Source organism: Colossoma macropomum, unplaced genomic scaffold (assembly GCF_904425465.1).
Source record: "Colossoma macropomum unplaced genomic scaffold, Colossoma_macropomum, whole genome shotgun sequence".
Classification (NCBI taxonomy): Eukaryota; Metazoa; Chordata; class Actinopteri; order Characiformes; family Serrasalmidae; genus Colossoma; species Colossoma macropomum.
Window position 1 is genome coordinate 20775099 of NW_023494790.1, and position 22439 is coordinate 20797537.

Genomic DNA, 22439 nt, shown 5'->3' on the forward strand with positions numbered 1-22439 from the left:
CATATCTCCTTTCACAGTTTTGTACCTCTCCTTTTTTTGCGCTCTTTTTGAAAGAGCTCTTTTTTGTCGTTGAGATATTAATGATATTTTGTAATGAAACAGTACATTTTGCTGGTAAGAGCAATAGCTGAGTCATCTACTGTACATTGGTTCTTTTCCAGCTGTCAGTCAAAAGTAGGCGGTTCACCTCGGGACGCCTGTCCAGGGCTTTTGGCCTGTCATTGTACAGACAACAAGTTAGTGCCCAAACCCTTCGCTGAGCTATGACCAATCAGAGTTGATTACTGCTTTTAATGGAATCAGAGAACTAGAACAAATCAGGCACATTCTGCTCAGACTGTAGACTCCCTGCACTTTTTGCTATGTGAGTGTGTGTGTGTGTGTGTGTGTGTGTGTGTGTGTGTGTGTGTGTGTGTGTGTGTGTGTTTGTGTATATGTGTGGGTGTGTGTTGGTGTGTATGTGTGTGTGTGAAAGAGAGACAGAGAGAGAACAGTGCTTGACTAAAACAAAATCATGTAGATCAAACTAACCCCTGCTATAGCCTGACGGTGTGTCTCTTCCTGTATGTCATCTGTGTGAAACATTTAGAACAAAATTTCACTAACAAGCCTGCCATTTGTCTCAGTTCAATGGAAAAGAACAATTAAATAACAAAGTAACAAAATAAATAAAAAAGAACAATCTTTTCCATTGTTTTCTGTTAGTTCAGCTCTCAGTAGATTCTGACACACCTTCAGTCTGGCTCAAATTTACTGCTTTCATCCTCTCTTTCTCTTCTTTTCCTCGTCTAAGCTAACCTCACTGTTTCTCTTCATCTTTTGGGTTTGTAGGAGTCTGGAACCAACAAACACAACTCTCCCGACTCCGACTCATGTCCCTCCTCACCTAAACACCCCTCTACAGTTAGTATACATACTAACATGTATGTATGTGTGTCTGACCACCTGGTTGTTTCATGTGACTAGAATCTGAATTGTAAACCTCATAAGATTGTAACCACATGCATTTATGCTTGTTAGTCAAATGCAGTTCTGGTTAGTCAGATTGAAGTCTAATTGCTATGTGGTACATAATATGCAAATCTGTTTAAATATAACAACCAATTTCCTATGCTGCTTCTCATTTTTTGTTCTATTCAGAAGAAAATCATGATTTTGTCAGTCAATGTTCACAAGAAGACAGCTGTTTAGAATAATTGGCCTCCAGTCTTAGTCATCTCAGCCATGAGCCATGTGAGTTAAAAAGCAGCGTATGGTGGGGAGACAGTAAAAAAAACAAGGCGAAAGTAAATGTTAGCTAGCTTCACAGAAGGCCAGCAATGTTAGCTATGGAATTAAACTCAGAAGAGAAACTCATGTCAGGAGTTTAATTAAAGAAGCAGCAATGTAACAGCAGAGACAGGCACTCTCACGGTATTGGGAAGGGTTTTGGTTATCGACAGTGGCTTGGAGAGATGGATGCAGATTTAAATGTATTTTAAATGTGCCTTGGGTGCATTTAACACATGCATTTATGTATGCATAATCACTATCTGCATACAATCCAGATACTCAAGACACAGGAAACAACCAGGTGTAAACAGTGTGTGTATTTACTGCATCTTTAATCTGCTTAACCACATCCTTACATACACTCTCTGTGTGTATGTGAGAGAGACAGATTTGGAAATGTTTCCAAATTGGTACTATGTCCAGATTATCAGATATTAGGATTTAACCACTAGATAATCTTGTGGCAAACTGTAGTGCAGAGGATTATTTTAATGGGAAATCTACCCAGTTTAATTTGAATTGTTATTGGCTGTTTTATGCTTAAATATGAAAAACCTTAAAAATAAAAATATTATTAAAAATATTAAATATTGACATTCCTACTTGATCTGTTAACTCCATGAAATGAACCCCAGGTTTATTATTAGGTTATTAATCATTAGCTGTATTATTCTGTAACTACTCTGAAATTATTAAATTATGTAATTATGAGCATGAAAATCTGAAGTTTGGACCAAGGGTTTAAGGAGTTAATACCACTCTTAGAAGATTGCCCATTGCCATAAGTCAACAACTGATTATGCCTTGGTTTCATTTCTTCTTTCTTCTTCAGCCCTCAGAAAAGTGTGGCGTCCTCAATGTCACCAAGATCACTGAAAATGGAAAGAAAGTCAGGTACGGATCAAGACTTGCACACATATATGCGTAGGTGGGCATATGTCAAGTTGTGTTCTTCTGTCTTGTATACTCTGCTTTTTTTCTGAGTTTTGTTGTTTTTCTCTCCTTTTGCCCTTTAGGAAGAACTGGATGTCATCCTGGACTGTTCTTCAGGGGTCCACGCTGCTCTTTGCTAAGGGTCAGACCAGCAGCAGCAGCTGGGTATGTTTGAACTTTACTCGCGCCTCAGTGGCTGTTCCCTTAACTGTAATTTTCTCCTAAAAGTCATTTTCCTTCATTGTGGTAGTTAGAGATGTCCTGATCCAGGTTTTTCCTGGTCAAATTCAATAGTATTGAGCACCAGGTAATACAAATAAATAAAATGCTGCAGTAAAATTTTCATATTTGCAGAGTGGTATGTACTTAGGTTTTTGTGAAGTAGTTTTTGAATATGGTACGATTTAGAACATATTGTTCTAACACAAGCTCAGTGTTACTGCTGTAGTGACATGGCACAGACGTCAGTCAAGAAGAATGTTTCACAACTTTTGAGTGGAAGAACATCACAGGAGTATATTTTGAAAATGCTTTTGACAGCATTCCACTTGCAGGATGACAGAGATGGACTAGGTAGCTAATTCAAACACAGTCAAAACACTGGTGTTGCAGATATTGCAAGTTTTCATTATACATTTTAAAATGGTAAAAGTAGTGTTAGGTAGAGCAGAAAAAAACAAATGATCAGAATTGGATTAGCTGTGTTGTAGCTGTGACTAAATGAATGTTAAAGTAGTAGATTTATCCAATTTTCCACTTCTCAGTTGTAGTTGATCAGCCAAGACATGTTTTTTGAAATTTTGTCCATATGTTGCTCCTGTAGTTTAGACCTGGAGCTACAAGGCTAACACACCTAACAAACGCTCAAATAGCCCAAATTGTTTCTGTAAAAATTTCAACCTGCTTGAACCACACCAGGTCTTTACTGGTGCACTGTGATTTAGAGTATAGTGTGACTGATCTGTCAAAATGAACAGGCAGCATTTCAGATAACACCAGGGCTGGTATTCACAAAGCAGGACTGATATTGGACCTAAATCCTACATATTTATGATAGTCAGTATCACACATACTGATTCTAGATCAGCACTCCTACTTCTGAGGTGGTTTGTGAATACAGATCCTGTAGAGACAAGTGAAATGCTTTTATGATGTTCCAGTTCTGAACTACAGTCGCAAAATTTGGATTCCAAACGTATCTCGGCCAATCAACTGCGGAAAAACTGTTTTAATTCGTTTTTTCGCAGAACCATTTCTTTATCATGTCAGTCAGCTCTCCTGAACTGGGAAATATAAAGAGCAAAGTTTATGCACCAGCCAGGTGCACCCTTTATACTGGTACTGAATTAGCCTTAAACTAGAGTCAGTGCATCCAGTACCTCCTTCTTGAGTACCTGTATTTCATCTCTCCATTTTTTATTTCCTTCTCTGTGTGTGCTGTGATTGTGAATCTGTTCATGCATCATCACTCTCTCTTTCTGTTCTGTTCTTCCCCTCCTTCCTTCTCTCTCTTCTCTCAAAGTCCTACTACCGCAATGGCTCATTCCCTGAGCTCCTCCTCTCGTTGCTAAGCAACTGGAAGCGTTCAGTTAAGCCCCGCCCTGCGGTCTCCTATAAGCACTTTGGGCGTGGCCAGCCTTGCTCTGTATGTGTCAGTGCCTTTTCACACAGGAAGCCTTCATGCAGATTTTTGAACAGTTTACCTTACTCTAAAAACTACTTGTAGTTAATGTATACAGCTGGGTATCTTGAATTCTATTTGTGCATATTGATTGGAACCTGCTGTAGATGTATAATTGCAAGCCAGTACTTTCTTGCTAAACTTAAATATAAAAAAGAAAATTATTTGGAATGAAATTCAGCTAACATTGAAAACTGTTTTAAGCTGCTCAAATGGGGCTTCCTGCTCACATTGTCTTTGCATGTCTGTCCTTCTGCTTGTCTCTCATGCTTACACCCTCCCCTCTTGCTTGCTTGGTCTTTTTATTCAAAAAAGCTAGATTTGTTGAAAATATGATTTCCGTTAGGATAGGTGGGTATGGGAAATGGCTGAGAAGGCCATGCACTGGCATGCATTCTTACATTTGGAACATGATCATGGGTGAACAGAATTGTTCTTTTAAAGACTTTTTGCATGTTGGTTTTGGGCAACTAGTTTCAAGTCTGGTTAACTGTTAGAAAGTAGGATAACAGCCTGGCTTGTGCTTTGCAGAGGTGGATAAAAACACTTTTGTGAATGTGAGAACATGGATGAGCTCTGAGTTAGTAAAGAAGGAACTTGCCTTAACATTGAATTAAAGACTTTCCCTATAATACAAAACTAACTGGCACCTAAAGCGTGTTGTAGCTGTGGTCAGTAATCTGGTTAAGCAGCACTCAATAATGAAACAGTAACACTGATGGAAAAGATATGATATATCAGGTATTGTAATGTCTGTCAACTCTTGGGTTGACCAGTGAGTTGCAGATATTACAGCGTATCCTAGTGCACAATGTTTATGTAATTCTCTTTTGCCATTTGAAGTTTGGAGGAAACCAGTCAAAACCGGAATTCACTGTGGACCTGCGTGGTGGTTCAGTGGAATGGGCATCCAAGGAAAAGTCCAGTAAGAAACATGTCATTGAGGTAAAAAGTGATCAAGCTGTGTATATCTTACATAGTATCTAGTGAAATGTCCTATAATGTGTTTAAACTTTAAGCTTCAAGTGCTTTGAGTAATCTTGCTGCCCAGTGACCCCAGCTGACCCTTTGATTCCAGCTAAAGACACGTCAGGGCACAGAGCTGCTGATCCAGTCAGAGATAGACAGCGTCATCACCGACTGGTACAAAGCACTCACTGAGGCCATCAATACACACGTGAGTGTCTCACAAGGCACACATTTATTTACATAGCATTTGCAGTCTCACTTGGTAACCTCAGCTAAAATGTGAGAAATAAGCTCTTCTGATACTTGCCACTATGTATAAACATTCAATTTGTAATAGTAGTTAATCTAATATGCATATTATTCATACAAATATCTCAGTCTTTACTTTCCCTAATTATATCTGCCTGCTTCTGTGTATTTTCATATATGCTGTATGTAGGCATGGGAATCAGATGAGGCCATTGAAGAGGACATGCCTGAATCTCCTGGAACTGAGAAACAAGACAAAGAGAAAGATCACAGAGATCTGAAGAAAAACAAAGGTAGAGAAGAACATACACACTCCTGGATACAAACACACAGTGATTAATCCTCACACATCAACACTTCAGCACATCACACCTCATCCATATTGCTCTGATTTGTTCAATGGTGTATGTTCCTGTATATAGCAATGAAGAGTTCCGCCAGTATGGAATCATCAGATCAGAAGAAGACCAGAGTAAAGCTTAAGAAATTCCTAACACGAAGACCCACCCTACAGGCTGTCAGAGACAAGGGCTACATCAAAGGTACACTACTCCCCTGAAGCCCCATGCACACCTGCACTTTTGCCCAGGAATTTAAATATAATTAAATGGAAAGTGTTAAGTGTTTACAGAAACTGGAATCAAAATCCCAGTAAAGTTTATCTTAAATTACTAGGACGGCTTATGTGAACAGAAGTCACTACATTACAGGGGCGCCTAAATGTTACAGCTGGAAAAGCTGAACGTTTTTGTGAGCTGAACGGTTCTGCTTTTTTTTTTTTTAATGTAAATGTTTTTTGGTTTCGTTTTTCAACTTCGCAAGAGTGTATTTTGTGCATTATTCTAGAGAAAAGTAGAAAAAAGGATCCTGATAATGTCCGGGGTTTTGAGTGGGAAAGAGGCTAGAGACAGACAGAAATACGTGTCTAGTGATTTTAAAGAATAAATGAGTTCTGTTAGTTTGGGAATTTTCTCTGAGTACAGACGTTTGGACGTTTATAAATTGTTTCTGCAATGACCTATGCATGCTCCGCCTACAAGAGCAGTCTTTCATAGCTGATGTTGCAAGATTGGACTAAGTGTACAGAATGCTGGCAAAAATTCAGTTCAGCTTAATGACAAATTCTAGCACACAGCTTATACTTTGTATACATGTGAAGGACCACATGATTAGATTTTTGTTGTGTAATAGAGATTTTTCTTCCTTGCCCTCAACCTGCTTAATTGTGTCTAGCTTGCTAGCGTAGCATTTTAAACTATAAACTCACTTCTATATAGTGACTATGAAAGTGTGTTACAATTTCCTATTAGGTTGATTGGGATTTTTGCTGAAGGTCTGTAAAGTTTGTCCAACCTGGTAAAAGTTCCAAAAGCAAAAAAAAATGCTTTTTCTGAGGAGAGCGTGGATAGGCAAATTTCTGTCTACATTATGTAATATATCCTCCTGACGCTGGCTGGATCTATGAATCGTTCTTTTATCTGCTCTGTTTTTAGATCAGGTGTTTGGGTGCAGTTTGACCAGTCTCTGTGCCAGGGAGAACACCTCAGTACCCAACTTTGTCAGGATGTGTATTGAGCATGTGGAAAAAACAGGTACTCCCAAACTTATTATTGCATCTGAGTGAATTTTAATGTTAGATTGGTTATTTAGTGCTGCAAACTAAGTAAAATTGATACATTTAACAGACCTAAGGGTTGGCTTAATTTCTCTCTCTCCCTGTCTCTCTCTCTCGTGTGTTTTTCTACAGGCTTAAATATTGATGGCTTATACAGAGTCAGTGGCAATCTGGCTGTCATTCAGAAACTACGCTTTGCTGTCAATCATGGTACGGATAGTGTGCATTTAAAGATTTACATTATACATTTTTATAGCTGAACATAACTAGTCTCTTATACATTTTAAATTTCCCTGTGATGGACACTGAAATTAAAATATTAAGTGTGTATTTAAAAGCACATCTGTTTATACCTAAGCTAAATTGATGTAATGTATGTAATAAAAATTAAATACCAAATTATGACGGTCATATATCAGTTGACTTGTGGTGTTATCTATTAATTTAATGCCAATACCGTTACATAAAAAATTAAATATCTATGGTGCTACTATTTGTTAGACATCTCTGGTCTTTGTGTATGACAGATGAGAAGGTGGATCTAGAGGACAGCAAATGGGAGGATATCCATGTGACCACCGGTGCTCTGAAGATGTTTTTCAGGGAGCTTCCAGAGCCTCTCTTCACCTATGCCTCTTTTAATGACTTTGTTAATGCCATCAGTGAGTTATAGCCTTTATCCTTAATAGTCATGCATCTGATTTATACAAGAGATAAGACATCAACAATTAAACACTAAACAAATGAACATTTTGGGCATTTCAGAACTAATAGCCACACTATATGGACAAAAGTACTGGGACACCTACAGCTTTTATGACATTAATATGGAGTTGGTCCCTGCTTTGCAGCTATAACCGTTTCCACTGTTCTGGGAAGCTTTCTACAAGATTTTAAAGAGTGTCTGTGGGAATTTCTGTCCATTCATCCAGAAGAACATTTCCAAGGTCATACACAGATGTTGGACAGGAGGGCCTGGCTCACAATCTCTGTTCTAGTTCATGCCAAAGGTTTGAGGTCAGGGTTTTGTGAGGGCCAGTCAATTTCACCAATGCTTGTAATGGCAGACTGCATGGCTAGGTGCTTGGGTTTATACACCTGTGGCAATAGGACTGAATGAAACACCTGAATTCAGTGATTGAGGTTTGTCCCAATACTTTTGTCCATATAGTATGTGTGGATTTAGAGCACACACATAATAAACACACACAGTAACATTTATGACAGACCATGCAACTACAACTGAGTCAGAAATCATCTAGGATTCAGCTAAAATATGGATGAGTGTGGAAATTTAGCTGAAACATAACAGCAGTAAAGCATTCCTTTAAACATCTTCAGTGCAAATTATTAAAACAAGGTGCAGCCTGGAGAAGTCCATGTTGCTGTTAGCAGCATGAAATTTCTGTATTTAAATTTCTCTTTCAAATTTCTCAATCATAAGTTGAATTCAGACACTGAATCTGAGTGACTGACACTGTCACAGTAGTGTCTGTTTACAATAAAAGCTGAACCTGCTTAGGTTAGAATAGTGGCAGAGCAGTTGTTCATATTTTCCTATATGTTTCACCTTAAATATTTAATGATTAGTAATGTGTTAGACAGTACTGAAGATCTCAGTATTTATTTTCTGTAACATGAAAAATCTACAATTCAGAAAGTAGCCACAAGAGGGTGCTATAAGATATGTTTTGCAAAGAACCTGTCAAAGCAGTGACTAAGCAGAGAACCCTGAGGACAGTTTTGCGAACAGGCCATGAGGCAGATGCTAATCCCTTTCTCTTTCGTTTTTCTCTCTGATTTTTCTACAGAAAACTCTGACTATAAGCAGAGGGTCCAGGGCATAAAAGACCTAATCAAGCAGTTGCCAAAACCAAATCAGGAAACAATGCAAGTCCTGTTCAAACACTTGAAAAGGTAACCTCTCTCCCCTTATCTGACACCCTTTTTGGGGTGGTGGGTGGGCGGGGGGTCGTGAAATGGGGCCTTGAATCTGAATTGTGATAGATTTGCTCGTTTGTTATGTAAGATTTGGAAAGGATCCGTGCAGATTTGTGTTTGTGTTTGTCAGAGGTGATTCGGGTACAGCATGTGTTCTGCACAGGCTGCCTGTATTGAGTTATCTCACTCCATCCATTACTGGGACAGACCTGGACATGAGCCAACTACATCATTATGAGAGAGCACAGGAGGAGGGATATGGAGGGAGATAGGTGATAGACCACATCCTCTTGACACCATGGTGTGATGCATGAGTGATCAACATATGAGAAAGAGAGAGAGAGAGAGGGTCGAAGAGGGTAGAGGTTGAGTAGATTGATTACATAAGGATAGACTGATGGTAGGTATTGCAGTTAAGAAATGCTTGAGTGTGTGTGTGTGTGTGTGTGTGTGTGTGTGGTAGTAATGTAATTACATTACAGCATTGAGGGCGTGTAAGAATCTGTACCTGCATTAAGCAGCAGAGAAGAATAAGGCATCTGGTCATAGTGCCTTACCAAAGCTAAAAAGGGGTGGGGTTTGATTATGTTTGATATGTTCACATACTCACTGAGCATCGTGACTCACTTTGTGCTTAACCCCTTTTCACAGTAGCTATAAAATGCAATTTTGGCCTGTTTTGAAGGTTCCTGAGATTTTGCATTATGCATTTTTTCTCTTGAACAATGTTATATTCTTATTTTTCAATGAAAATATGTTTGATTTACAAAACCGAAACTGGATTTTCATCTTTGTAGGTGAGTGAACAAGTCCACATTTGTACAAAACAAGAGTATTCCTAGTTAATCTGATAGTTACGGGGAAAAATATTTTATTTGATTATATGAATTACAAATATCTCTGACTATTTCCATTTCACTGGTGGAAAGAAGTTAAAGAACCTTGAGGATTACAATACAAATACGACCACAGTCACGGCATAGAGAAGGTAAAAACAGACTCCTCAGGAGAACGGCTTCTTGTGGGTTTGTGTGATCTTGTGAAGAGACTGTAGTGCTGGCATATTACAGCTGATGTGTTTTTACAGTGTTGTTACGGTCATTAAAGGGTGATGCTAAGCGAAAATGATCTCATGAATGATAGTAACCGTTTAATGGTTTTACTAGCTTGGCGCTATTGGAATATTTTACCACATCTCACAATGTTTTACCGAGTTTGGTTCATTTGAAAAAGACCTATGTGTGAAAACACCCTTAAACTCTAAACGTACCTTCATTCATCATCTAAACTGCTCCATCCCAAGCTGTAAAATAATCATGAGTTGTTAAGTTGGCTTCCCTTGAAGCAGGTGAGATTTGGATGAATCTTTCATCAGTTTGAGCTTTGAGTGGAATCTGCTTTAGTGAAGCTTTAACCTCCAGATTACACTGAACATGTGGAACAACCAAAATGGAAATAGCTTTCACATTTGGTTAAGAAGTATTGTGTTTCATATGCAAGTCAGTCATTGCCTTCAGGTGTTGGTCAAACCTTGTTGTTGTGGTTACAGTGAGAAATAATCACTGTGCAGTGCAGGCACAGTAAGAAACTACTTTCCATAGAGTTTAGTGTTGTCTGCTCCACTAACTTCTCCACTCATATGCATTCAAAGACTCTTGTAAAACTATGGCAGTTTTGAGGGACTGTACCATTTATACTATACTGGTCTTTTAGACTCCACCTGTGAAGTGATGGGAATTTTTCTTAATATATTCTTTAATATAATTTAATAAAATTTTTGCCATATCTTTTTTGTTTTTTTAATGCTTGCCATTTATCTGGCATGTGTGATGCATTTCGATACATAGTCAAAGTGTTTGTCATTTTTTCCTCCTTTTCTCTGAAATTGGTTTTTAAAACAGCTCACCATTCATACAGTAAGAGAGAAAGTGGCCAACCTCCCACAAGGCAAAGCAAAAAACAGCATGTTTTCATAGTGACTGAAAGGTTCTAAAGCTGAGTGTAATCTTCAGGCAGGTGTATCACCTCCATCTTTTTGAATGATTGTCACTTAAAGCTGGCACACGCATCTTTTACACAGTGCTTTTACTGCAGTTAGTTGTAGATGAAAGAAAAGTGAGTAGCTGGGGGAAGAAGAGCACTGAGGGGGAGAGTCGTTCATTTCTGATCAGTACAGGCTGCTCTCTCACCCTCAGTGAAGGTCTATGTTGGTACTGAGCTCAGATTGTCATTGCCATATCAAACACACTGACATTTGCCGTTGCTTCCATTTGCATTTAAATGACTCTCAGTCCACTGTAACTGCAGATGGAGGATGGAGGCAGGCTGCTTCATAAATGATATGGAACCATTCCTGATACCTCATATTCTCCTGCAGCAGGATATTGGATCCATATTTGGGTGTTTTTATGTTGGTAAAAGAAATCAACATTTATTTAATAGGGTTGTAAGAGTGAATCAGCGTGATCATTTGTTATCATTTAGTGAGCAGCATCGCTTCTTTAAGAAAGGTAAAACTTTTGAAGGAAGACAGTTTAAAACATGATGGTGGCAGAAAAAGTGGATCAAAGAATGAAAGGGTTTCTGAAAACTCCTAGCAAGAATGAAACTCCTGGACTCTGTAACTTGGCAGTTCTGTAAAAGTATTTTATTTGCATAGTCCTGGTGGTCTTGTCTTGGAACTCTGTGATGCAGTTTTTCAGATCACTTTTAGCAGAAATGTCCTTTTTGAGATTTCCCAATGCAATAGCTGCAACACCTCAAGTCAAAAATGATGTGGCGTAGTGATGATAGGATAAGACAACTTTAAAGCCATTAACAAATATCGAACATATCGAAGATGCAGTTTTTTCTTCAAAATCAGATTTATGAAAGCAGTAATCAACAGATTAATTGATTATGAATAGTAAAACTGAACTACAGCCCTGCACATTCTGTTTAGCTTTGTTTTTTGCATATGAGAGCACTTTAACGTGCTGTACAGCCTTTGTTCTAGATAAGCTTGAAATTGCTCTTTAAATGTTTAGCTGATGCTGTTTTACTAGAGGTGGCATCAATATGATTTTCTCTCTCTCTCTTGCTTTCCATCAGAGTGATAGATCACGGAGAGGCGAACAGGATGACTACTCAGAGTGTGGCCATCGTCTTCGGCCCCACGCTCCTGCGGCCTGAGACCGAGACGGGTAACATGGCCGTCCACATGGTCTACCAGAACCAGATCGTAGAACTGATCCTGCTGGAATATGAGAACATATTCGGCAGGTAGAGCATCTGTGGTGTGTAGAACATCGCTCGCGTCACCTGCTCGAGAAGGGTCCAGAGAACACCATGCCGAAACACGACCATCGCAGAATACACCATGTAAAAGCAAAGGCAGGCTTTCATTCGCTATGGACCAAGCTTAGTAGAGAACATACACAAAGAGAGGAATGACTGAGTTATGGAGGGTTGCAAAAGTGGTTGAAATAATACAAGAGTATAGAAAGGTACTTTATGCACTTCATGCTTTGAGGCTTTTGATGATGTACAGAATTTTTGATTTTCTGTTTGGTTTACCATTCCTGAGAAGAAGCTGCTTCTGCTCTTGACTGAGAATAAGCTGGATTTTTTATTTTAATTTTTGGACAATTTAAAATTGGAAAAGTCTCCATTTGTGCTTTTGCAGAGGATGAGAATAGACAGTCATTGGATACTGCACTCCTGTCTTGACCAGTACAGATGGCCTGAAGAAGACTGCTATGGGCTGAGGACTATGGGAGTTCTTTGAGGTGTATGTGTATAGTGAATACTGAAGAAAGGCTTCTGAAACTGGACTAATTTTTGCTCAGACGCCCTCTGTGCTTTGGGCGAATCTGCACTTGACGTTCTGGACCTTTTTTTCCTTCATGAAATACAGTGGACTGTTATGGCAAGCAGTATTATTTCTCAGTGACTACTAATCTATGGAAAGGGAGTCATTTACCAGGCTGAGCTAAATAAATATGAATAACGACTTACTGTCAGTATTACAACTGGACTCTTTCAGGATCCAGAAGGATTGGCATGGCTTACTTGGATGTGTTTTTCACCTTTTTTCTTGCTCTTATCAAAAAGCTTATAGCATCTGCCCTTTTGACTGCAGACTCTATTCTTCGAAAGAACCGGAAAGAACTGCCTCTTCTATCTCCAAGACTGGATACTAGATTACTACCTTGTGACAGCATCTCACCTAATAGGATCTCAGAACAGCTGTCTGAGCTTTTCAGGAACTCTCCACTGTAACTCTCTAATCAAGTAACTGGACTGTGACAATATGATGGCGTGTGTGTGCTGTCAGACCTGTGGTTAAGACTGTGCTGCTTATGTGGGATAAAATGAAGCATTCACGTATTACCTGTGGAACAGCTGGAAGTACATGAGCGGATCTTGTAGGGGTTGTACCAATTCGTAATTTGTTGTCTGAATATGTTCGCTATGCCTCTGTGGGTGAAAAACACAAGTGGCTATGGATTAATTAGAAATTTGGGGAATGTGTAACTCCTCACTCACCTTGTTTGCCCTGCCCCCTTTATTTTTCTGCTTCCCCTTTCCATCCTTGTTCCTTTGCTTTCCAACTCTAGTGTTACTGGAATTTGAAAGGGGAGATGTTTAAGTTTGCATTCAGTCTTACCGCTTCAATTTCAGATCAATAGTGGTACTCCCCCTCTAATCTTCTCTCTGTCCCGCTTTCTTTAGTCTCTACGTAAATATGAACAGCAAAAGACAGGAGGGCTCGGGGAAATAGTGTTGTGGTGTGACTGTACACAATGTGAAGATTCTTTTTTATATATGAGATTTCGAAAGCGAGTGTACAGATTACCTTTAAAATAATACTTGATGAACCAGTTGTTATAAAAAAAGAATGCAAATAGCGACTGAAGTGTGAACAGATTGCTCTAATATTATATACATTAAGAATAATAATAAATATTAGATATTAATTGCTTCAGAAATAAAGAAGGGTTGGTATCGCAATGCATTGTGAGCAGCACATTTTGAATGTAATTCTGAGACTAACTACTGTTTCTGACATGGACGTGTCTAATTCTAATTAAAAAGAATACAAATCACATAAACGGTATGTGGCTGATTTGCTGTGTCTACTAGCTTCTCTCTCATTATTCCATTTGTATGTTGGTATTGTTTTGTTTTCTCATCTCTTTGAAAATGAAGTTAGTCTTCATTTTTTGGAACCGTTTAGAAAAATCTCAGTTTGCAGTGGCCAATGAACAACATAGGGTACCCGAAGGTACATAAGGTACATAAGTTACTCTCTTATTAAGGTCTTTATTTGTTTTCCAAACCAGCTTTTATATAGCATTTGCTCTGTTTTTCTAACAGGAGAGACCACCTTGAATTGGAGAAAAGTAAGACAAATGACCAGGCAAGTATAAAATCACAGGCCTGCTTGAGACCACAACCTGTGTAGCAAAGGCAGAGGGGGCAGGGAACAGAATTTCCAAATGAGAAAACAATTAGCTCATATCCATAATTCATAACTCTGACCACAGTCTTGAGCAGCCGGGGCCCTAGAGGTGTGTGACGTGTGCACCATATGCTACTGCTTGTTTCTGGGCAGCCATGCCAGGAAAGCTCCTGGCCTCTCAGGTCCACGGAGGCCAAAGTGTGGGGAGGTAATTTGAGCATGCCATTATGACCCATAAAACATTCATCACCTTGGTGCTCTCTCTTTTTTCTGTCTTTCTCCTAAAGTGTTTCTCTAACACTCAAACAGCACATTACTCACTGACTGTCTCTACACCTATCGGCCCTCCCAACACTCACGAGGCTTAATCTGTGTTTCAGCATCCCCCTGGCACTTATCTCGGCCGTATTAGTTATGATACCATAAGCTAAGTTTCCTTCCCTTCTTGATAGGATCCTTTGTAGTCTCAGGAGTAGTTTCTGTATTTCCTGTAGCGAAGCCACACCTAATCTGCGTAATTGGATTCATTAGGAAACATGTGGAAACATTTATATCACTTTCAGCCGTATCCATGGGGACTGTATTATTGTACACTGAAAAGCGAATACAAGCCAAGCTAAATGTGTAGCGGACAGAACCGATCCCAAATAGTAAACTTTCTTGCTGAATCCGCTCTTATTTATCTTTCACAACCTCTATGAATTAATTTATTTAACAAGATAACTCCTCTCCTATATATTTATATAAATGTGAAAAGGAGTTAAGGGGCCATAATTCCCTAGTCAATCAGTCTAGCTGACACTTAAGAGTGTTCCAGTCTTTAACTATTCATCAACTTTGCCTATTTGCATACATACTGGATAACTAATACTTCTTTCAGTTAGTTTAGTATACAGTGCTGTGCAAAAGTCAGAGACCACCCTTTTTATATGTCTATTGAATTTCCAGTCAAAACTGCTGTTAAGTAAGTTATTAATTTTTAAGCATTAGGGGAAAAACAGAATACACACCACACACACATATTCAACAACTAAGTAAAATCCCAGGTTTTTTTCAGTATTTAGTGTGTTCATCCTTTACGTTTTTTTTTACAGCTTCCTTTTTTTTTAGGAGACTCTGAATTGATTTAAAGAATTCTGCTGGGATATTTTAATGCACCTCCAAAGTTCAGTGTCAGAAGTTGGTTACCTTTTTCTGCTTCTCTCAGTCCAAGTAATCCCAAACATATTCAGTGGTCTGTGCTCTGGGGTCCATTGTTCTAAAAACACCCGCAGCTTTTGTTTTTATTTGCACATTTTCTTTTTTGTCTTTTTTTTCCCTCAGTAATAGCTTTTTGACAGCTACACGTCCTTTCAGACCCACAGTGTTGAGCTGTTCTCTCACAGTGGAAGGATGGACAGAAACACCTGTGGATTTCAGACTTGAAACAAGAGTAAAGCTTGATTTTCTCCTCTCTCTCAAAGATGAAAGCTGTAAGTGCTGTTTATCTGATGGTGACAGTGTGGGTGGTCTACCACCCATTCTATCTGTAACTTAGTTTCTTTTTTAATTCAGTGTTTTTTCACTTGACTTTTCCCCTCCTTATGCAAGTGGATTACTTTATATGTAATGTAAGTACCTCCTGAGAAATTATTTATTTGTAATTGATGGTTGTTTTGACTGGAAATTAAATTAATGAGGGGTCAACGTTGACTTTTTCACAGTCCTGTCTATGATTGCGGTAACCATGCTGACATTTGCAGTGAATGAATAATGACTTCAAATCAAAAAAGAGAATAAATAGGGTGGTATTTGTCATATTGACTAGTGTTGTGTCTGCAGAACCTGACTGATTTTATTGTGTGGAATTACTTATCAATATGTTTTTCTCAGGTATTCAAATAACTCTTTATGCTTCTGTACACAGACCTGCTTGTGTCCACATCACCATCAATTACATATTCCACTCACTCCACTATAAAGCTTTCACTCCTTGTGTGCGAGTGCTTTGTTCAAGCCCTCTTAGCAAATACTCTCTCATAAGCCTGCTTTAAAATAGGGTTCACATGCAAGCAGGCCCGGCTGAAATAATCATGTAAGTATTTCAAATGTCATTGGCCATGCTCCGCTATTAACGAAGTTCGCATGGCTGGACTTGATGGCTTTGCATTGCAAAATCCAATGCATTTTAAACACGTTCTTATCCTGGATTTACATAAGGTAATTGCAGAAGGCTGGAAATACAGGGTCAGTATATCTATATACCCCCCTCCCCCGCCCCCAACCCATACACACCTCTCTAACCACACACACTCGCCCCTTCATTCACTAATACAATCAACCCCATTAAGTAGGCAATAAATATAAGGTGTAGTGTATCAAGCCTGACAGATAATGGACCTTTCTGCACATCCATTTAGTGATGAGGGCTGCAGTGTGATTGGCCTGGCCGTGCCGCATTACCTGGGCCGCTGTTAAAGAGTCTGGGGATCCTGCCAGGGGCTTTACCTTGTGATGTGAATTGCGGCTCTAGTCAGTGATTCACTTTGGTTGGCTCAGCTCACTGGCGTGTTGAATTGATCTGTTTTTGCCCATCATGAACTTTAATTCTACCTTCTAATTAACATCATTTATTTGCATTGTGTTTATAATAATTATACAAAAATGTTTGAATAATAATGAGAACAGCACTTGAAGTCTTGAAGATAAGCAGACAAATGATAATTGTCTGTTTTCACATTACCTAATGTTACTAGCCTAGTCACATTGTATTTCACCTCATACCTTTTACCTCAAAAACAACAAATTCACGAAGTTAGCAGATTCCAAACCTCATTAATTCACTAGTGTTTAAAGTGTGATGAAATCTATACGAGTGTAAAATGAACATGAGCTTCATGTTTATCAGCACTTTTCTGCAATGCTTCTTATGTGTTATAGCTGACCTTTTATAGTTCTGGCACTGTGGTGCTTCTCTGGTGAGTGGTTGCCTTTAGGCAGCTGCAGTAGTCTTTCTACTTTCTGTTTTTCCTTTTTACTCCACCTCTATCCAAAACACGGATGCAGGATCTTCACTGCCCTCTAATGGCGTATAGAGTTCAGACATTTCATGGTTCTTAAATATGAGAACATACAACAGGGGTGTCCAGTCTTATCCACAAAGGGCCGGTGTGGCTACAGGTTTTACTTCCAACATTTCCAAGCAGGACTACACATGATCTGTTGTTTGAAGGCTGAATAACTGATTATACAAGTGGATCAGGTGTGCTCCAGCTCATTTGGATTGAGAACTTGCAGCCACACCAGCTCTTTGTGGATAAGATTGGACACCCCTGACATACAACATTAGAGAGAAGCTAAGTTTCATTCGAAAAACTATTCTATTTGACAGTATTCAACTCTATTCGATACTATACTGTCTGATTCTTGCATTTTTAAAGGTCTATTCAAAAACAAACATTCTGTCTTGTCCCTAATGTGGATGAGATGTTTCACTGGGATGTGTTTCGCTCCCTGCACTGATGCATACTGATGCATAAGTGAATATTGATTCATTTTCAACTAGTTATATTTGCTTCAGCTACCAAACAAAAAGGCTAATACGCAAATCAGCTCCCAACTTTAACTGAAACTGACCAACTTAAAGAGCCAGCTTAGTTGGGAACAGCACGTCACTAGTTCACCTGAAACAGCCTGCCTGTAGCTCAGTGGGGAGGAGGAAAGTGCTGGTGCTGTGATTTAACTGTGGTTTAAACTGCATGTCTCTCTCTCTGTCTCTCTTTCCTCACACTCTGCTGGTTCGGACTGTTCCTACATGCTAATTAGTTTGTCTTGAGCTACTAATTTGCTCTTGCTTCTGCTTGAGCAGGGCAGGCAGGGTGGTGGGTGTCTCTCTCTCTCTCTCTCTCGCTCTCGCTCTCTCTCCCTCGCTCTCGCTCTCTCTCTCTCGCTCTCTCTCTCCCCCTGTCTGCTGAATCGTCTTCAGGCTCCAGCAGTGGTGCTGGTCCCAGTCAGCAGCTTATTAGAATGTGGAGTCAATAACAGAGCCTGTGAGAGTTAATGATATGTGTTTCAACAGCTAACCTCCTTATTAGTGCTACTAAGTGACGATCACGCTTATAAATAGCGCCGTGTGCTTCTTAATTAAAGCCTGAGAAATCATAGGGTTGTTCGGGTGGTGGTGAGTGTGTATGTGTGCATGCACACACTTCTGAGTGATAAATGAGGGGTGTTTGCTCTGGTATTATGACTGCCTTTCCCTAGAGTTTACTTTACACTCTTTGCCCACCCAGAGACATCTCATACACACACACACACACACACACACACACACACACACACACACACACCTTGTTGGCGAGGTGATTTATGGTGGGTACTCCAGCAGCCGCGGTGCGGACTGGAGCTGCTGCAGTGTGGCTGTGAGTGGCTATGAGAGATCAGTCTAGTAGTCTCGTGAATACATGCAGCGTCCACTTAAACAGTCTTACCCTGTAAGCATTTGTAGGTTAGGAAGAACATCAAAAAAGACTACCGCTGCTTTCAGTTCAGATAACTTGAAGAATTACACCAGATTGAAATAACTCCCTGACACACCACCTATACATGTGTATAGAATTTAATCAAATGTGTTGAATCTGCTAAGCTGATACTGAACACCCTTGGGACTGTGCAACCCATAGTTAAGTAGACAGCTTAGTGGATGATCCCAGTCTGTCTTTGTAACACGCAGAACTAGTGGAGTTTATTGACGTATTGTAATGTGCTCCATTTTTTCAAAGGGCCCAAATCATAGAAAGCCTATTTAATAAGACTTTGCAGTATGTAAAATTATAAGACATTCCATTTATACAGTCCATATACGGAAAATGAGCTTTATAAATGGTCTGTCTGAATTAGACTTTTTGATGTCATAAAACCCATTTATAAATGGACTGTTCTACTGAATTAGATCAGACTGCAATTATTTTTAATTATGTAATCAGACCTTATATATTTACAAGAATTATAAACTTTTTTAAACCTGAGGCATGAATAGAGATAGTAATAAGCTAAATATATACAAAATCATCATTAATATGGTACTTTCTATAGGGAGGTAGCTGTCCCAAATCCTAAGCTCTGAATTTCAACTTGTGAAAATAATACTTTTTTTGCATTTTTTTATTGTTGTTTTTTAAAAGTTTTTTTGGATTTCTTTTAAAGTGAATTTAAAAGATTTTGATTTATCATGAGTTTCATTTTTAACTTAAAAAAAAAATTACTGTCCCACATTTTAATGTCACTATCGAAACAGAGTTTTAGTCCGTAGGCAGAGCCCTATTTTGGCCACACCCCTGCATTGTAGAGCAGGAAGTGAGACTCCTTCCATGTTCTCATGTTCGTAGAGTCAGCAGTCAGATCTCAGTGGGCCTCGTTCACCAACCATTCCTAAGAAGAATTTTTTTCTTAAAACCCACTTAAACATTTTTCATAAAGATTCTGACATTTACCAATGTTTTCTCATTTCGGATTTGTTCTTAGGGTGTTCTACACCCTCAAGAACACAAAGGTGATACCAATTCTGCGGTTTAAGAACATGTCATGAATCTGATGTACACTTTTTTCTTAGGGCCTTTCTCAAGAACAAATAAAAAAAAAAACGTACTGAAGATATTGGTGAATGAGGCCCATTGTTTTGAAATGTATCCCAAAGTCTGAAAATCAGTCCTTAACTTTAGGAATCATTAGTGTTTCACATCTGGACTGCTTTTAAAATTAAAACTGCTTTTAAAATGCTTGTTCCATTAACTTCCATTGAAAGTTAAGAACATTATTTTTCCTTCTCCTGTAAAGTTACTTTTTTTGTTGCAACAGCCAAGGACGCATGAAGTGGGGGTGCTGCACCCTCAGGTTTTAGGATTGTTTAACTTGTTTCATAAAAATAACTTAGATCTGAACTTTGATAATTTGAATGTAGTAAAGACTTTTGTGTGCTTGTTTTAGAGTGGAGTTTGAATTTCTCTGTTTTATTCATATATTTTCATATACTACAGTTATTTTCTTTACAGTGAGCTGAATCACTTCCCTCACCCACTGCTGAACGCTTTGGGGGAGAGTCATTCAAACACAAGCAGGTTGAGGTGCAAAGAGAGAAGGAATAAACAGAGCTGTAGCCAGACCTGAGCCTCAAAGCAGCTTAATATTGTTTTTTAATGTCAAGCGCTTTGAACATTGTTTTTCATCTACTGTTTTCTGATTGATCGGCACTCTGCTCATTTGCATAAAATTAATGTGTCCGTTATGTGTATATTATATCCTCTCGTGACATTAAAGCATATTATTACACATTCTGCTCTATTTAATACTAAAAAAGAAAAAAAAAATATATCATCACTGTTCATGTCATGCCAATTTAAAACACTTCCCTGCATCCCTGGCAACAGTCATAATATATCAGTCTTGAGGCCGAGGTATTCTTGATTTAACCAGAAAATGGCTAATGAGGAGAACTGCCACTCAGTTATGTTTTCTGGGTTTGTTGGGCGCTAGGGGGCGCTCCAGAGCGAATACAAAATGAATGGGCTCTTATAGAACTTTTGGGCAAAATTGTAGTTTGTAAATGCTGAATTGTTTTTTATGCAGAGAACTAATGAACTAATTTTCAAAATACATAACATATAAAATGTAACACATCGCATAAAATATTTCAGCACTGTTATATTTTCAAGCACTTATTTTATAATGCGCCTTGTGTATGTTCATAAGCGAACCACTTCACTCTGCCAATGAGCTGATCAGCTAACCAACCAATCAGCACTCAGTAGCTGTCACGCTAACCAATCAGCACTCAGTAGCTGTCACTCTAACCAATTAGCACTCAGTGGCAGTAATGCCAACTAATCAGCACTCAGTAGCAGCAATGTAGGGATCTGCACACCCGTGGGATTCCCGCTGGACCTGCAGGACCCACCACAACTAATTTTTACTTTAGGTGGAAGCGGGCCGAAGCGTGCATGAAGACAAATGCCGTTCGGTGAAGTTACTTACAGTGAGCCTGATAACCATGACTGCATGTTATTTCAACAGAAAACTATGTATTGGTGAATAGACTATGTCAAATATAGTATGTCAGTTCACCTTGACGAAGCTGTGCAGGCTGGAGCAGGTCAAAACACTTCGGTTGTGACAAAAGATTCCAATTTTCTGCGGGATGAAATCTTGCGGGGGCAGGTGGGAGTGGTACTAAAAAAAACTGTCCCGTGCAGACCTCTACAGTAACGCTAGTGTCCTACTGCCCAAAATCATTTTGCTGTAGAAAAATGTAGACATGTGGACGTTTTCTTGATTTTAGTGGAACACATCCTTCTGCTTTTTAGAATTAAAGGACGTTCCTGCACAAGTGGTTAGAAACAATTTTTAACTTTTGGTTTTTATCTGTTTAGCTCCATTCACCTTCAATCATTGAGGTCTCTCTCATGGGCGCCCTCTAGTGTTTCACAGTCATGTTTGTGATATAATAGGAGAGATAGGAAGTGACGGGCTCCTCTTAAACAGGTGTTGTAACAGTTTGTCCTACCCACTGAGTGGTCCTACCAAGCATGCGATAATTATTAGTGTAGTGTAGTAACTTAATGTTTTAAATGTTAATTCAGTACAGACTCAGCTTAATTTTACTACTTACTTCCTGACACTGAGATTTAGACTATCAAAATATCCTAATGATTCTTTTAATGCTGGTAATGTTTTCTGATATGGAGATACAGGTTATCAAATTATCCTACCTATATATTTCAAATGCTCGTAGGATTTTTCTGACATGGTGATTTAGGCTATTGAAATATCCTACCTAACAATTTATTTAGAGCACTACCTACATGCACTATGGTAGGATTTTTCGACAAGGTAGCACAGAACAGAACAGCAGCTCTGATTTAACTACATACATGCGTAAGTACGATTAGCTGCCCTGCACTTGGCTTTGATTGGAGCGTAGATTAGGCACATCCTCAGAAATGAATCGTGCCCGAGATGCAGTTCAAACATAAACCGTGGAGCAGTATACCACATTAGCGATGTTGGCATGCAGGCTGATAATCCGTTAATAATCCGACTATAGCGCAGTCCATGTCCATGTATACACCTCAATCGGGATAGACTAGTCCAATTGAGGCCAATTTCTATTCAATTGCACGAGGTGGGTAATCATGTGAATGATCTGTTAAATAGAAGAATAATAGCCATGTAAAGGCTACATACATGGAAAGTATGTTCTGCACATGTGTATTTGCGTCATACTGGAAGTTCATAACGTTCAACCAGAGAACTTGTAAAGAGGAAATTGCCACTCTGTAGGGCAGGGGTGCACAACTCTGGTC

The 22439-nt window shown here is 39.0% G+C and overlaps 1 protein-coding gene across 10 annotated transcripts in view; it reads left to right on the top strand.

Annotated features, from left to right (window-relative positions):
* arhgap12b (Rho GTPase activating protein 12b) overlaps nucleotides 1-13753 on the top strand; it is a 69699-nt gene extending 55946 nt beyond the window's left edge. For 3 of the 10 annotated variants that reach the window (XM_036572479.1, XM_036572488.1, XM_036572487.1), the window contains 14 exons: nucleotides 162-236; nucleotides 832-903; nucleotides 2105-2166; nucleotides 2289-2370; nucleotides 3728-3850; nucleotides 4730-4831; nucleotides 4965-5063; nucleotides 5295-5397; nucleotides 5527-5646; nucleotides 6598-6696; nucleotides 6852-6929; nucleotides 7247-7381; nucleotides 8531-8636; nucleotides 11751-13753. In XM_036572479.1, coding sequence (XP_036428372.1) covers nucleotides 162-236; nucleotides 832-903; nucleotides 2105-2166; nucleotides 2289-2370; nucleotides 3728-3850; nucleotides 4730-4831; nucleotides 4965-5063; nucleotides 5295-5397; nucleotides 5527-5646; nucleotides 6598-6696; nucleotides 6852-6929; nucleotides 7247-7381; nucleotides 8531-8636; nucleotides 11751-11925 — 1431 coding nt within the window. In that variant the 3' untranslated portion in view covers nucleotides 11926-13753. The remainder of the gene's footprint in view (nucleotides 1-161; nucleotides 237-831; nucleotides 904-2104; nucleotides 2167-2288; nucleotides 2371-3727; nucleotides 3851-4729; nucleotides 4832-4964; nucleotides 5064-5294; nucleotides 5398-5526; nucleotides 5647-6597; nucleotides 6697-6851; nucleotides 6930-7246; nucleotides 7382-8530; nucleotides 8637-11750) is intronic. The other 7 variants (XM_036572480.1, XM_036572483.1, XM_036572481.1 and 4 more) reach the window with 7 other exon arrangements.
* Nucleotides 13754-22439: the final 8686 nt, after the last annotated feature.